Source organism: Gymnodraco acuticeps, unplaced genomic scaffold (genome assembly GCF_902827175.1).
Source record: "Gymnodraco acuticeps unplaced genomic scaffold, fGymAcu1.1, whole genome shotgun sequence".
Classification (NCBI taxonomy): domain Eukaryota; kingdom Metazoa; phylum Chordata; class Actinopteri; order Perciformes; family Bathydraconidae; genus Gymnodraco; species Gymnodraco acuticeps.
The window spans coordinates 600,792-614,245 of NW_022992149.1; the positions used below are offsets into that span (position 1 = coordinate 600,792).

Consider the following 13,454-nt stretch of genomic DNA (forward strand, 5'->3'; position numbering starts at 1 on the left):
AAAAAAAGAGAGCAGAAACGTTGGCAGGCCTAACACTATCTGTACCTGATGGAGGTGTTTGCCAGCTCAGTTAAGCAGTTCTGAATTCCACTTACCAGAGCGTTAAGAGTGAGGATAGTGATGGAGAGATCAAAAGTGAGTAGGGTGCTGGTCGCATGAAGAGAGGGGAGGTAAAGGATGAAGGGAGTTACGGCTTATTGAAAGGCAAAGGTTTCTCTACGTTTTTCAGGATTTGGAATCTAAGGCAGCTAAGACAGATAAGACCAGATCTCAGCTCAATTTTAATCCTCCAGCTTTCCTCTCCCATCGTTCCATGTCGCTGTCATTCAATCCCCATACTCGTTGTATTACCCTTCAAGGAATACATCACCTACAAAATAAACTTATTTTTTGTCAGTTACTCAATTCAATTTATCTTGAATTTAAGAAGAACACTTTTACTTTTACTTTGTAATGTAATGTAACAGACAAATACATCGAACCACCCTCACACCGATGCCCCTTTTTCTCTTGTTTCCATTGCAGTCCAGCAATCAGATCCCAACCAGCCGAGACCAGAAGGCCAGCACATGAGTCCCCTGGAAGGAGAGCCTCTGGAGGTGGTAAACAACTGGCCTCCCTCCTTACCAGCAGCCTTACAGCGATGGGGCACCACTCATCCCAAGAGCCCCTGTCTTACAGCACTCGACAATGCTGGCAAGCCCGTCTACACGCTCACCTATGGTAGGTATAACCTGTGAATGATGGGCTATATTATCCCCTGTTGACATCTGTTTGTGTGAGTTTTTATTCGCACAAATAATGGACAAGGATGCGTCTGTATCTACATACATTATTTTGTAATCATTCTTATCTATTGTGTATGTTTTTTTGTGGGTCTCGGGGTTGTTAAATGAACTTGAATATTTGACACTGTATTCACCTGTGTAGGTAAACTATGGACCAGAAGTCAGAAGCTGGCCTACACGCTTCTCAACAAGCTGAGTACCAGAAATGAGCCTTTGCTCATGCCAGGAGACAGAGTGAGTCATGATTTAAAACGTTGCTTAATGCTGGAAGGTGGAATGTTATACTGTATATTTCATTGCAATTTAAAGCATTTGGCTGAGGCTTGTAAAATGATTTTCAGCAACTGTATTTCCTTTGAGTATTATTATTAATAATACAAATTAGTAAATGTTGATGGCTAGTCATTAAGCCACGAACATATTATAATCTAGTCAGCCTACTTGGAATCTTTATGTTTTTGATTGCTCCCTTGCAGAAGACTGCGTGTCACTGCTCAATTTCCATCGAATGAGTTCTAATTCGTTTTTATATCTTTACAAAAACAACACTACAACTTGATTTCTTGTGAGGGGAATCAACTGTTGATTTCACATCTTGTTAATAATTTACGCTACACACTATGCCCCTTTCCTTACATACTTTAAATTAAACACAAACTGCTTAACATGGTACCATAACATCTCCTGTCTGTGATGCGTCTGTAGGTTGCACTGGTTTTCCCCAACAACGACCCTGTGATGTTCATGGTGGCCTTCTACGGATGTCTCCTAGCAGAGTTGGTACCTGTGCCTATCGAAGTGCCGCTGACCAGAAAGGTAAAAGCAAATAAAATCTCCTGGGAATGTGTCAACTTTAAAAAACATGTGCCGCTCTACATAACCAGTGAAGAGCAGTAGTGACCCCTGCTGGTCATGTAGCCCTCTAAATGTGTCATTCAAAGGATATGCACAGTTGTTGCTGATTTATTCTAATATCCCAGAATATCTGTCCCTCCCCAAAAACCAAATGCCTTTTTAGTAATGAGTTGCATAATCACAACCCCAGCGGCATTACCTTTAATTGTTCTATTTATGTTCTGGTGATGCATTGCAGTTTCAAATCCATCCATCAACTGAAAGTGAACCAAATCCTGCCACAGCAGTTACACAGGCTGAATACTAATGCCTGTTCTTATTTGCCCTTCATGAGTACGCTGTTGGAAGACGCTGTGCTGTAATTAATGAGATTTGAGTGAGGTGAAATGATGTGTAATGCCAGTCAAAACATTAGATCACAGGCCAATTGTTCTCACCCCCTCCCTAGCTCACTCTGCCAACTCACATTTTTCCAACCTCACTCTTTTAATCCTTCTTTATTTTTCTGTGTTTTCTTCCCACTCCCACTCTCTCCATCTTACATTTGTTCTTGCTTTTCTGCACAGTATGCTTTGCTCTGCCAAGTCTAGCTGTAAGCTCATTTGCACAGCCGATCAAATATGATTGAGCGTGTGTCTGATCGTCGGCTTCTTTCCCGCTACGATTGGGCTGTGATGCTCCGCAGTACACTTTTTAATAGTGATTGGCCGTCACTCTGCTTTCTAACCTGCTGCTTCATTGATGTACCACGCTCTGAGGTTTCTTCGTTCGTTGTCCTTCTTAAGCTCCTTGTTACAATTCCCACATGGGCTCTTCCTTCTCAAAGTTGACATGTTCTGAATTGTTTCTCAATAGTTGATTGTTGTGTAACTGACACTGTTTACCAAAGTTTCAGCCAGTATGAACTTCAGCTTTTCATCCTTATTTGAATCATAGGATGCAGGAAGTCAACAGATCGGCTTTCTGTTAGGCAGCTGTGGCGTCACGCTGGCTCTGACCACTGATGCTTGTCAGAAAGGCTTGCCAAAAGCACAGACAGGGGAGGTTGCCACTTTCAAAGGTAAAATCTGATTCATCTTTTTATTTTTGACACTCTGTATAGTTACATTCAGTTTGAACAGACTTTATGTCTCCCGCTCTGCAGGATGGCCTCGGTTGCTCTGGTTTGTGACGGATGGAAAACATGTTGTGAAGCCTCCTAAAGACTGGCATCCTCCAATACGGGAAGCCAGTAATGACATAGCCTACATAGAGGTAAGTGTAGTTTACTGATGATTTGACCAATAAAGCTAGTTGAGATGTATGACATTGTATGCATATTTTATGTTTTTTAAGATAGTTTTAGGTACAAATCACTGATTTTAGCTGTTGGCTGTTCCCTGTTTCTAACATCCAGTATAAAACCAGCAAGGAGGGAAGCACCATGGGGATCACAGTGTCGAATGCAGCCATGCTGGCTCACTGTCACGCCCTCACACAGGCCTGCGGCTACACTGAAGGTGAGGAGGACACATCCAAGTACCCATACTTCCTTTCACCCTGCGTTTTTCTCCATCATTTATTCATTCTCCTGACATGGAGAAGAGCATTACTTCAGCTCGGCAAGACACAGAAAAGAAGAACAGACATCTTATCCAGATTTAGCAATGAGAAATCTGTGGCACCAAAAAAGTATTCATTCAAGGAAGTGCTATCTTGTTATTTATAACCCAGGTTAGATAACACTGAGAACATTCATAGGATAATCTATGATATTATAGTATTACAGATCCAATCAGAGGGTAACTACAGTCTAGTTTAATAAATGCAGCTGCTCTGAGAATGTAAGGCACCTCCTCTCCTCTGGTGTCCCAGTTTTTCCTTAAATAACTGCACCAGTTTTCTGTAACTTAGTTTGGTGCTTCAACAAATCCAAAAGTGCTCAAATTAGGATGTATTCATCTTTTATTAAGCTTGTTTGTTTGTGTAAAAGTAATGGAATCATGTGTGATTGCACTAGGGAAGAAAATGAATGTTAGATTAAATGTCTCAAACGCTAATATTGGCAAAATCTCCTTTGTGATTTGCAGCCGAGACCATAACCAACGTCCTGGACTTCAAGAGAGAAGGAGGATTATGGCATGGTGTTCTTACTGTGAGTGGTTTTAAGGGTTAAATAATCGGAAATATACATCCATGCTCAGATTGCTGATATAAAAATTGGATTTATCTCACTGCCATTTTTCCTATAAACATTACAACTAATAACTTCCTGATGAGAAAAGTTTTGTCCCATAACAAAAGAGTTTAAAACCTTTAAAAATGTTCATGCATACTCAATTCAGCCTGGTTTCAAACATGCAGTGGAATCTTATTACATTTATCTTATGAACAAATTACATTAATCATGTGATAAAGTTAACCTATGACATATTTTGATTATTATGCGACGCTTGCCTGTTTTCATGGCAGAGTGTCATGAATCGGATGCACGTGATCAGCATTCCTTACTCCCTGATGAAAGTCAACCCGCTCTCCTGGATACAGAAGGTCCACATATACAAAGGTGAGGGTCCATACTCGTTGACATTTGTCCCTTTTCACCTTTCCTGCTGCATCTTAGCCCTTTGAACTAGATTTAATATAGGATAAACTATTACCTAATTGTATCTAATTGAAGGGTAAAGCCATGTATGTGTTGCTATTCAGTAGAGAACGTTCTGCCACCTATTGTAGTGCATTGTATCTTACTTGGCACATACATCTTTACAGGTTTTTTATGAGAAATGTCAGAGAAAAACTCTTTGGTAGCTGGCAGTTTACCCATCATTAAGTTAATGTTAGTATCTGTGTGAGATTAAAGCTGGCGTCCATAAAGAGCTTATTTCTCCTAACAGTTCTGATTTGCACAAGGCATTTGACAGTGGAGGATAGATGGAAGCAGCCGTTTGTTAGACTCATTGATTGTATTAGCCCAGTGGAGGTCGAGGACAGGAGGCTGCGTTGAATAAAAATACGTCTACTTTCTAGTCCAAGCTTCGCTGAGTCACCTGTTGGTAACCGACTCAATCCACTCTGCTATTTGCTGTCAGATTTTGTGATCTGTGATTGGCTCTCAAGCTTGTTGACAGACATTTTGATTGGATGACTCTATTGTGAACCTTTGTCTTTGTGTCCCCTTGCACAGCGCGGGTTGCAGTGGTGAAGTCGAGGGACATGCACTGGTCTCTGCTGGCCCAGAGAGATCAGAGAGACATCAGCCTGAGCTCGCTGCGCATGCTAATCGTAGCTGACGGAGCTAACCCATGTGAGTCCATCTGCAGGTTCTCATTTATAAAATACCTCTGTAGACAGCCTGAAGCCATAAAAGATTATCACTGATTTGTTGGTGTGTGTTTGCCTGCATATCTGTGTGGCTCTGAATATCTATGTGTCTGTTTGTCTGTGTGTGTGTTGGTGTGTGTGTGTTTGATTGCCATCACAGGGTCTATCTCCTCCTGCGACGCCTTCCTCAACGTGTTTCAGGCACGTGGGCTGCGACCTGAGGTGATCTGTCCATGTGCCAGCTCTTCAGAAGCCATGACTGTCGCCATCCGCAGGTGAGCTGCTATTACTGCACTGTATAAGAAAAGGAAACCCACCACCACTTACTGTCTTACTGTGTTATACAATCACACCACAGTATGAGATTAGCTGGATACTCCAAGCAAAGGAGGAAGATTTGTACTGCCTGTAAGGATAGGATGTCGGGAAAATGTATAAAAATATTGTTTTAAAAAAAAAAAAAGGATAGGATGTCTCAGCTCTTGGCTGATCAGGATGAGAGCTTGACTTAAAAAACATGCTTCAAAAAGGTTATGTATGTGAAAGAGAAAAGCCTTTTTGATTAATATTTGAGAGTGTCTACCAGTTTTACATAGTCGTCATATTCTACCAAAACCATTCACCTCTTTTTAAGGTCTCAGTACTTCTGCAATAGAGACAAAGTACTAAGGTAGAGCTGTATTTCATGAACTAAGATGGAACTGGCATGATATGTTTTGTTTGACATGATCAGGAAATGAAGGGCAATACGTTACAGATCTCTTTAAGTCCATATCCTCCTATGTGTGTCACTGTGTTCAGTAATAAGGAGTGTAACTGTGATGTCTACTCTCTGCAGACCTCCAGAAATGGGTGTTCCTCCTCCAGGAAAGGCGGTGCTGTCTATGGGGGGGCTGAGCCACAGTGTGATCCGTGTGGACACAGAGGAGAAGCTCTCTGTCCTCACAGTGCAGGATGTGGGACAGGTCATGCCCGGAGGTATGATACACTGCGCTGCTTATTAACATTTTGGTGCCGTTGCCGAGGAAGATTCTGAAGATGAAAAGATCATTTTGAATTCACATCATTGTGTGTCCCCGGAGAATGGAGGCAATCAGATAAGATGTATTAGGATATTAAAAATAAAAGACACAGAAGGGTTCTCACTTCCACTATGTAAATGTTGACATTTAAATTATTAAATGATCTTGTTTGATGGTTTCTTCTACATCTGTTTATGTAAAAACATGAGGCAAATGCTTATTGTTTATAATATAATACAACATTAAAACGGTATTAAAGAAACTCTGACCATAATAAAGCAATTATTTCAAATAATTAAAAAAAATGATTTTCTGAAATAAACTTTACCTAATGATTAACTAAATAACGTTTTCCCAGAGGTTAAGAATCAAGCTATCGAAATAGGAATCTATGTACCAATTTAGACATCTACTTTAAATGATATCTATTGCTCCTAATGCCCCACCCTGTCATCCTTCCCTGTCTCCAGCTCTGGTGTGTGTGGTGCGGGTAGAAGGGACGCCCTATCTCTGTCAGACTGACGAGGTGGGAGAGATCTGCATGAGCTCCGGCTGCACGGGCGTAGCTTACTACGGCCTGCCGGGCATGACCAAGAACATCTTTGAGGTTAGTGTCCTATTTATGGAACTGTTCAAATAAACCCACAGTCTAAATGCTTACATGTACTTCCTCCTTCCACATGTTTTGTACTTCATGCGGGGATATGTTTGAACTGTATTGTTTCTTTTTACAGACCATCCCAGTTACATCGTCTGGGATTCCCATCAGCGACAGACCCTTTACCAGAACGTCACTGCTGGGCTTTGTGGGGCCGGTTAGTATGATTTATTTTTGGCAGCAGATGCTACTTAGGGATAGGTCTGCCTATAACTCAAATAGACCTAATTTGTTATACATCCCCATCATCAATTAGGTAAAGGGTTAATTCACTCAAATCACAAAAACTAACCTTAAGAAGTATCTAACAGTGTAGATAGTTTGAGATGGATATGTTCCATGTTTGGAATCTGAGGCTTCTGCTCGGACCACACTGAAATCAAGGAACATTTAATTTAATTTGAGCCAGTAAATGTCTTAGAAATCTAAAGTACAGTGTGTCTTTCCATAGACTCTTCCCCAGGTTGTCATGGATAATTTACATATATTTCTATAAAGGTATGTTTTACTTTAATTGTTAGTTTAGATGAAGAATTGTTAGGTGTTTTACCGTCAGCAAAGGATGTATTTCATTCATCTGGCACAGAATAAGATCTTTCACAAATGTAATGTATCCAAGGCTAGACTACAGTAAGTCATATCAAAACATTGGGTGTACAATAGGCTGATAATGAATAAAGTTTCTTTAGTTTTTTTTGGCTTTGAGTGCCAAAAAGTCACTGGATGATTACACACTGTACTTTAAATGAAGGTAAATAATCAAGATCCCCATATAAATGCTATGTCTTTTGCGTTTCCCACCAGGACAGCCTTGTGTTTATTGTGGGGAAGATGGATGGGTTGATGGTGGTCAGTGGGCGGAGACACAATGCAGATGATGTGGTGGCCACAGCCCTGGCAGTGGAGCCCATGAAGTTTGTGTACAGGGGAAGGTAAAAGAGGAAGCAAACCCTACATTTCCCTACAGATGTGTCTTCTATCTAAAGACAGCCATAACAGTGTTCTTTTCTATGCTTTCTGCTCCAGGATAGCAGTGTTCTCTGTGTCCGTGCTGCATGACGAGAGGATCGTTGTTGTCGCAGAGCAGCGGCCGGACGCCTCTGAAGAAGACAGCTTTCAGTGGATGAGCCGAGTCCTTCAGGTGCCCACTCTGCTCTTTCTGACCTCTTATTATCAGATAGACACAGATTACTGAAGGACTATACCTGTGGCTTCACATGTTTTACTTGAATAAGAGCAAATCAGGTCTACTTAGTTAATATTACAAGGTTTACATTTTCTTCCTTCAAGTATATCATATTTTGTTTATATATATAAATAAATGACAGATCCTTGAGATAATGTTTGACAGTGAATACATTTTGAATATCGTAAAAATGGTGGGCCAGGCTGCTATTGATTTGCAACATAAAGATACAAAAACAGTATATCCTTAATGCAAGCTTCGGAAAATTGGCATTAAAAATGTAAAGTGGTCTTAGTTGATGTGGGCGAAAACTACACGTCCAATGTGATGGTCACTTTATGTCCCAGTTGTAGGTTTATTTTCTAAAATGGCATAGAATCAGCTGCAATGACCAATTCAATGTGTACACAAACAAGAAATTGAAATAGATATACAGTTAAAAACATGGACAACAGCTGAACAAAACATTTGACTACTATGTCTAGATATATAGAGAAAATCTATAATATAAAAACAAGAATAACATCCCCTAAGGTGTTCACTGAAACTAAAACTTGACTTTTCGTGTATTTCCTGTCTGTTTCCAGGCCATAGACAGCATCCACCAGGTGGGGGTGTACTGCCTTGCTCTGGTGCCGGCCAACACGCTTCCCAAGGCTCCGCTGGGGGGCATCCACATATCTGAGACCAAACAGCGCTTCCTGGAGGGCGCCTTGCACCCCTGCAACGTCCTCATGTGTCCTCACACATGTGTCACCAACCTGCCCAAGCCGAGACAAAAACAGCCAGGTAGATCTCCCAGCCTGCATCTCGTTTAGAAACAAATATAGATTCATTTACATTTCTTGGTGTTTTTATTTATGTCCTATTGAATGTGAGAGCTGACCTCCCTGAATGTGTTGTGTTGGACAGAGGTCGGTCCTGCTTCTATGATAGTGGGTAACCTGGTGGCAGGCAAGAGGATAGCACAGGCCTGTGGGAGAGACGTGGGCCAACTGGAGGACAATGACCAGGCACGTAAGGTAGTCATCCTCATTTCATCCTCTCATCACCTGCACACATTCACAGGTAAGGATCCATACAGGAGGGCGAGGAATCTGAAACACAAACAGCTGATGGAGAGGACTTCCCGCTGCTGGAGCTAACTGATAAAACAACTGTAGCATCATTTAGATTTCCCTTCCAGCATGTATTACATCCATTACTCTTCCTTATCACAAATACTGTAGCCCATCACATCTGTCATCCTTTCATTACAAAAACCCACACTGTGCCACCATGCTCCATTAACATTAACATTGTTTGTGCAGAGATTCATCATAGACTCAGTTTCTGTCTGTCAGTGTTCTGTCTCATTTCTCTGGAGTTAAACTGTTGTGTCTCTCTCCCCTTTAGTTCCTGTACATACAGGACGTGTTGCAATGGAGAGCTCAGGCCACTCCAGACCATCCTCTGTTCCTTGTTCTCAATGCTAAGGTACTGCTCTTTTCATCATGTATATAAAACTTAGTTTTACCATCGCAATTACTGTTCATTTCCTTTAAATACACTTAGAAACTGTTAACTGATAAAACATTAGAACGTATGTTTTGGCGGATTCAGTCTTTTTAATGACTGATGAATCATGGCACTTTATTGCAGTGATGTCATTTTCCAAAAAATAATGATAATATTCATTATTAATATTAATAAATATAATAATACATGGGATTTGTATAGCGCTTTTCCTAATGCTCAAAGACGCTTTACATCAAATCAGAACAGAAATAATACAAAGAAAACAAACAAACAGAAACAGTAGTCCTAATCCAAGTGCAGAGTAAAATGGGAAGGGCTTGTTGATCAGAGTTTGAAAGCTAGAGTGAATAATTAATGAAGTCTAACATATTGGTTTGCATCACGCGCAGAAAAAAACTAAAAATCTTGTGAAAATCTCTGCTTGTTGATTCATCATCTTGAGAACTTTAATATCTGTTCATTGAGTGTGTGAAATGCATGTTTCTTGTGTTCTCTTCAGGGCACGGTGGCGAGCACAGCGACCTGTCTGCAGCTGCACAAGCGGGCAGAGCGGGTGGCCACAGCGCTGATGGGACGCCTCAACACTGGAGATCATGTAGCACTCGTCTACCCCCCAGGTAAGAGCTGCTCCTGCTACTATGCTGATTTTCCTTTGAGTTCTGTTCTTAAGCTGGGCCCTGTCTTTTCTTCACTGTTTGAGTCTGTCTATGAATCAAAACCACGACAGAAAAGTCTCAATAAAGTTCTCAGTATAATTGTAAAGCTTTGATCAACTACTAGGTATAACATTTGGAAATCCGTTCTCTAAGTATTAACATTTCTGTGCAGGAATCGACCTGATTGCCACTTTCTACGGCTGCCTGTACGCTGGCTGTGTGCCAGTCACTGTCAGACCCCCCCACCCCCAGAACCTGGCGACCACCCTGCCCACCGTCAAGATGATTGTTGAGGTAACAGAGAGTCGTTCGACCTGTATCAAAATGCTTACTTAATCCATTACAAGTCATTTTATCCAAAGCAACTTACATACACTTTGTTACCATATGGCCATGCCTTCACGACACATTTAGGGTTAAGCATCTTGCACAAGGAAACCTCTACATGTTGACTGCAGGATCAAATCCTGTACCTCTGCATAGTTATTACAATCATTAAACCTGGTGAATGTATGGCTATTGAAACATGAAATAAACTGAATTATATACAAAGTCAGCCCTGCTCCATTTTGGGGCTTAAATTATGTGAATAAGTTAATATATACAAGTAGTAATACTGTTGTATCTCTGTGTTAAAGGTCAGTAAGTCGGTGTGTATCCTAACCAGTCAAGCAATAATGAAGCTCCTGAAATCCAAAGAGGCTGCGGCTGCCGTGGACATCAAGAGCTGGCCCATGGTGTTGGACACAGGTGAATTATTCATACATACACAACACAATTGATGTGCTCATGTTGCCACCAGTGTAGATATTTGATTTTGAAAAAAAATGGTCTGTGATTTCAGTATTTTCTTTTAAAAACATTTCACCTCTCCTTCTGTTCATCCTCCAGATGATCTGCCCAGGAAGAAGACTCCCCAGTTGTACAAGCCCCCGACCCCAGAGATGTTGGCCTACCTGGACTTCAGTGTGTCAACAACAGGCATCTTAGCAGGGGTCAAAGTATGTTACATTTGGAAAGACTCGCTTGAGCAATCTGGATTTAGTTTTTGAATGGGGTTGTGTGAGAGACTTATCCAAAATGAGTGTTTTCACTGCAGCAGATGAAGGTCGGCAGACCCCCACTTTAAAGTAACAGACTCAAGTACCAGCACTGCAAAATACACTGCAAAAATAGCCCTTCCAAAAACAAGCAAAAATATTCTTGAATCAAGTCAGATGTTCCTGTATCAAGCAAACTAATCTGACAATGGGGTGAGCCAAATTTGCTTGGCTAGAATTCTTAAAACTAGAATTAAAATCTAGCTACTGAAAGACCGTAATGGGCCTTGAAACTAGACAAAAATGAAAAATGTAAGCACATTTAGCTTATTACAAGCGATGATTCCTGCATTATTTAAGAAAGAATAACTTAAAATTAGTGTTTTGGTTGAGTTGACTAAGAATGTATTTCTTAAATTAAGATTTATAATTAGCAAATAAAGCTTACAATAAGAATAATTGGCTTTAATTGACGCAATATATTAGTGACTTTGTCTTAAACTTAGAATATAAATCTTAAATTAAGTTTAAAAATCAGCAAATAAAGCTTTCAATAAGAATTACATTCTTAAATTGGCATTCATATATAAGTGCATTTGTCTTAAATTAAGACAGCAGAACAATTCTTATTGTTGGTACCACACCACAGTTACATTACATAGAGTGGCGAAGTCCCTCCCCTTCCGGGGGACCTCCATGGGACCTTATTTCGGAAAAATCATGTATTGAAGTCAATGGAGAGAGAAAGATTATCTTTTGATCCCGTTTGAATTGTGCAACGAATTACACATATAATGTTTGTCAATTTAAAAGATAATTTTGCAAGTCAATTTTTTTTAAACGTGTCGTAAAACTGTGAAGTAACACATTTTTTTGTATGAAGCGCTCAATGAACTACATCTCCCGTCTCCCAGGACACACCAAGACAGCCGTCACGTTAGCACATTACACTTCTTTCTTTCAGAATGAAGTGAAAAGTATTAAAAGAGGTGAAAATCACTACAAGCCTGGGCATGTTGAGAACTGTACATACACAAAAGGGGAGTTAGTCGGTTCCGTAAGAGCCAGCATGCGGGACCGGGATTCTGGGATTTGTAGTCTTTCTAGTAGCGTATTTTTCAGTCTTATTTCAACAGATTTAAGACAAACTGTGACTTTTTTGACAGGGAAATTATTTTTTAAGACTGACAGACATCATGTGTAATTCATGGCACAATTCAAACGGGATCGAAAAAGATACGTTTTCTCTCTCCATTGACTTCAATACATAATTTTTCCGAAATAAGGTCCCATGGGGCGGAAGTAGATGGGCTTGACTTCGCCACTCTATTACATGTTACTTTTTAGACGCTTTTATCCAAAGCGACTTACATACTCAATACTGTGGACAATCCCCACAGGAGCAATTTGGGGTGAAATGTCTTGCCAGGGACCCAACGACATGCTGACTGCAGTGGAGTTTGAACCTGTGCTCCCCTGATCCGAACACCTACGCACTAGGCCACTGCGCCACACGCCTCCAGTTGTCTCAATGGCAATGTGAATAGTAAATAGACAGCTCTCGACAATGAATAAATATATATGAAATGTAAAATTTGTGTCATTTCATCAGATTCTTAAATTAAGAAGTTGTTTGATGGTTTATTTCTTAAAATTTAAATTTAAATGTAATAAGAAAAAGTAAGATATACTTCCTCAAAGTAAGAATACTTTTCTTAAAGGTAGGGTATGTAAGTTTGAGAAACCAGCTCGAGATCGCTAGAATTTGAAAATACACAACCGGAGAAAATCTGCCACTTCCTTACAGAGCCCCTCCTCCAACACACACGAACGCGCACATGACCAATGAGGGCACGAGATAAGTTTGTGCACAGATGGAAGGCTGACAGGCAGGTAGGTCATCCAGTTATTTTAGCCGGGCCGGCTAAAATGATTGGTCGTGCTTTTTACAGCGCTACGGCTTCCACAGATGACATTTTTTAATGGATTTTTTGTCAAAGCACTTAAGATATTCATTGCTATCGAGATGTTAAGAGCATTCCATGGAATATAACTAAAAGTGTATCTCGAGCCGGTTTCTCAAACTTACCTACCTCACCTTTAAGCAAAACATTCTTAACAAGATTATTTGACTCTTTAGACGAAAAAATTATAATTGTTTCCCAGAAACAAGTTTGTTTTACTTTCTTGAAATTCCTTTTTTGCAGTGTAGAAGGTGGACTAAATACAATACATCTTCATTGATTTGCAGACATTAGGTCACATGAGATTGATTTATTGAAAATAAATTAAACTTTTCAATAAAAAAAATGCAGAATTTTCATAAAAACATTCATATAAAATGTAAGAAAACCACTCCAATCCAATCACAAAAGGGATGTGTGTTTTTGGCCCAGTGTAGTTATAATATCTGGTATGAATTTATGAC

At 40.2% G+C, this 13,454-nt stretch overlaps 1 protein-coding gene across 12 annotated transcripts in view; it reads left to right on the plus strand.

Moving 5' to 3' along the window:
- dip2a (disco-interacting protein 2 homolog A) overlaps positions 1–13,454 on the plus strand; it is an 83,429-nt gene that overhangs the window by 61,161 nt on the left and 8,814 nt on the right. For 7 of the 12 annotated variants that reach the window (XM_034203982.1, XM_034203989.1, XM_034203991.1 and 4 more), the window contains 22 exons: positions 526–723; positions 931–1,022; positions 1,494–1,604; positions 2,580–2,703; positions 2,788–2,897; positions 3,040–3,142; positions 3,713–3,777; positions 4,095–4,188; positions 4,810–4,929; positions 5,107–5,221; positions 5,785–5,924; positions 6,439–6,575; positions 6,703–6,783; positions 7,431–7,558; positions 7,653–7,767; positions 8,400–8,601; positions 8,725–8,834; positions 9,208–9,288; positions 9,830–9,947; positions 10,159–10,280; positions 10,625–10,736; positions 10,878–10,987. In XM_034203982.1, coding sequence (XP_034059873.1) covers positions 526–723; positions 931–1,022; positions 1,494–1,604; positions 2,580–2,703; positions 2,788–2,897; positions 3,040–3,142; positions 3,713–3,777; positions 4,095–4,188; positions 4,810–4,929; positions 5,107–5,221; positions 5,785–5,924; positions 6,439–6,575; positions 6,703–6,783; positions 7,431–7,558; positions 7,653–7,767; positions 8,400–8,601; positions 8,725–8,834; positions 9,208–9,288; positions 9,830–9,947; positions 10,159–10,280; positions 10,625–10,736; positions 10,878–10,987 — 2,588 coding nt within the window. Of the gene's footprint in view, positions 1–525; positions 724–930; positions 1,023–1,493; positions 1,605–2,579; positions 2,704–2,787; positions 2,898–3,039; positions 3,143–3,712; positions 3,778–4,094; positions 4,189–4,809; positions 4,930–5,106; positions 5,222–5,784; positions 5,925–6,438; positions 6,576–6,702; positions 6,784–7,430; positions 7,563–7,652; positions 7,768–8,399; positions 8,602–8,724; positions 8,835–9,207; positions 9,289–9,829; positions 9,948–10,158; positions 10,281–10,624; positions 10,737–10,877; positions 10,988–13,454 lie in introns of those variants that run through there. The other 5 variants (XM_034203983.1, XM_034203985.1, XM_034203988.1 and 2 more) reach the window with 2 other exon arrangements.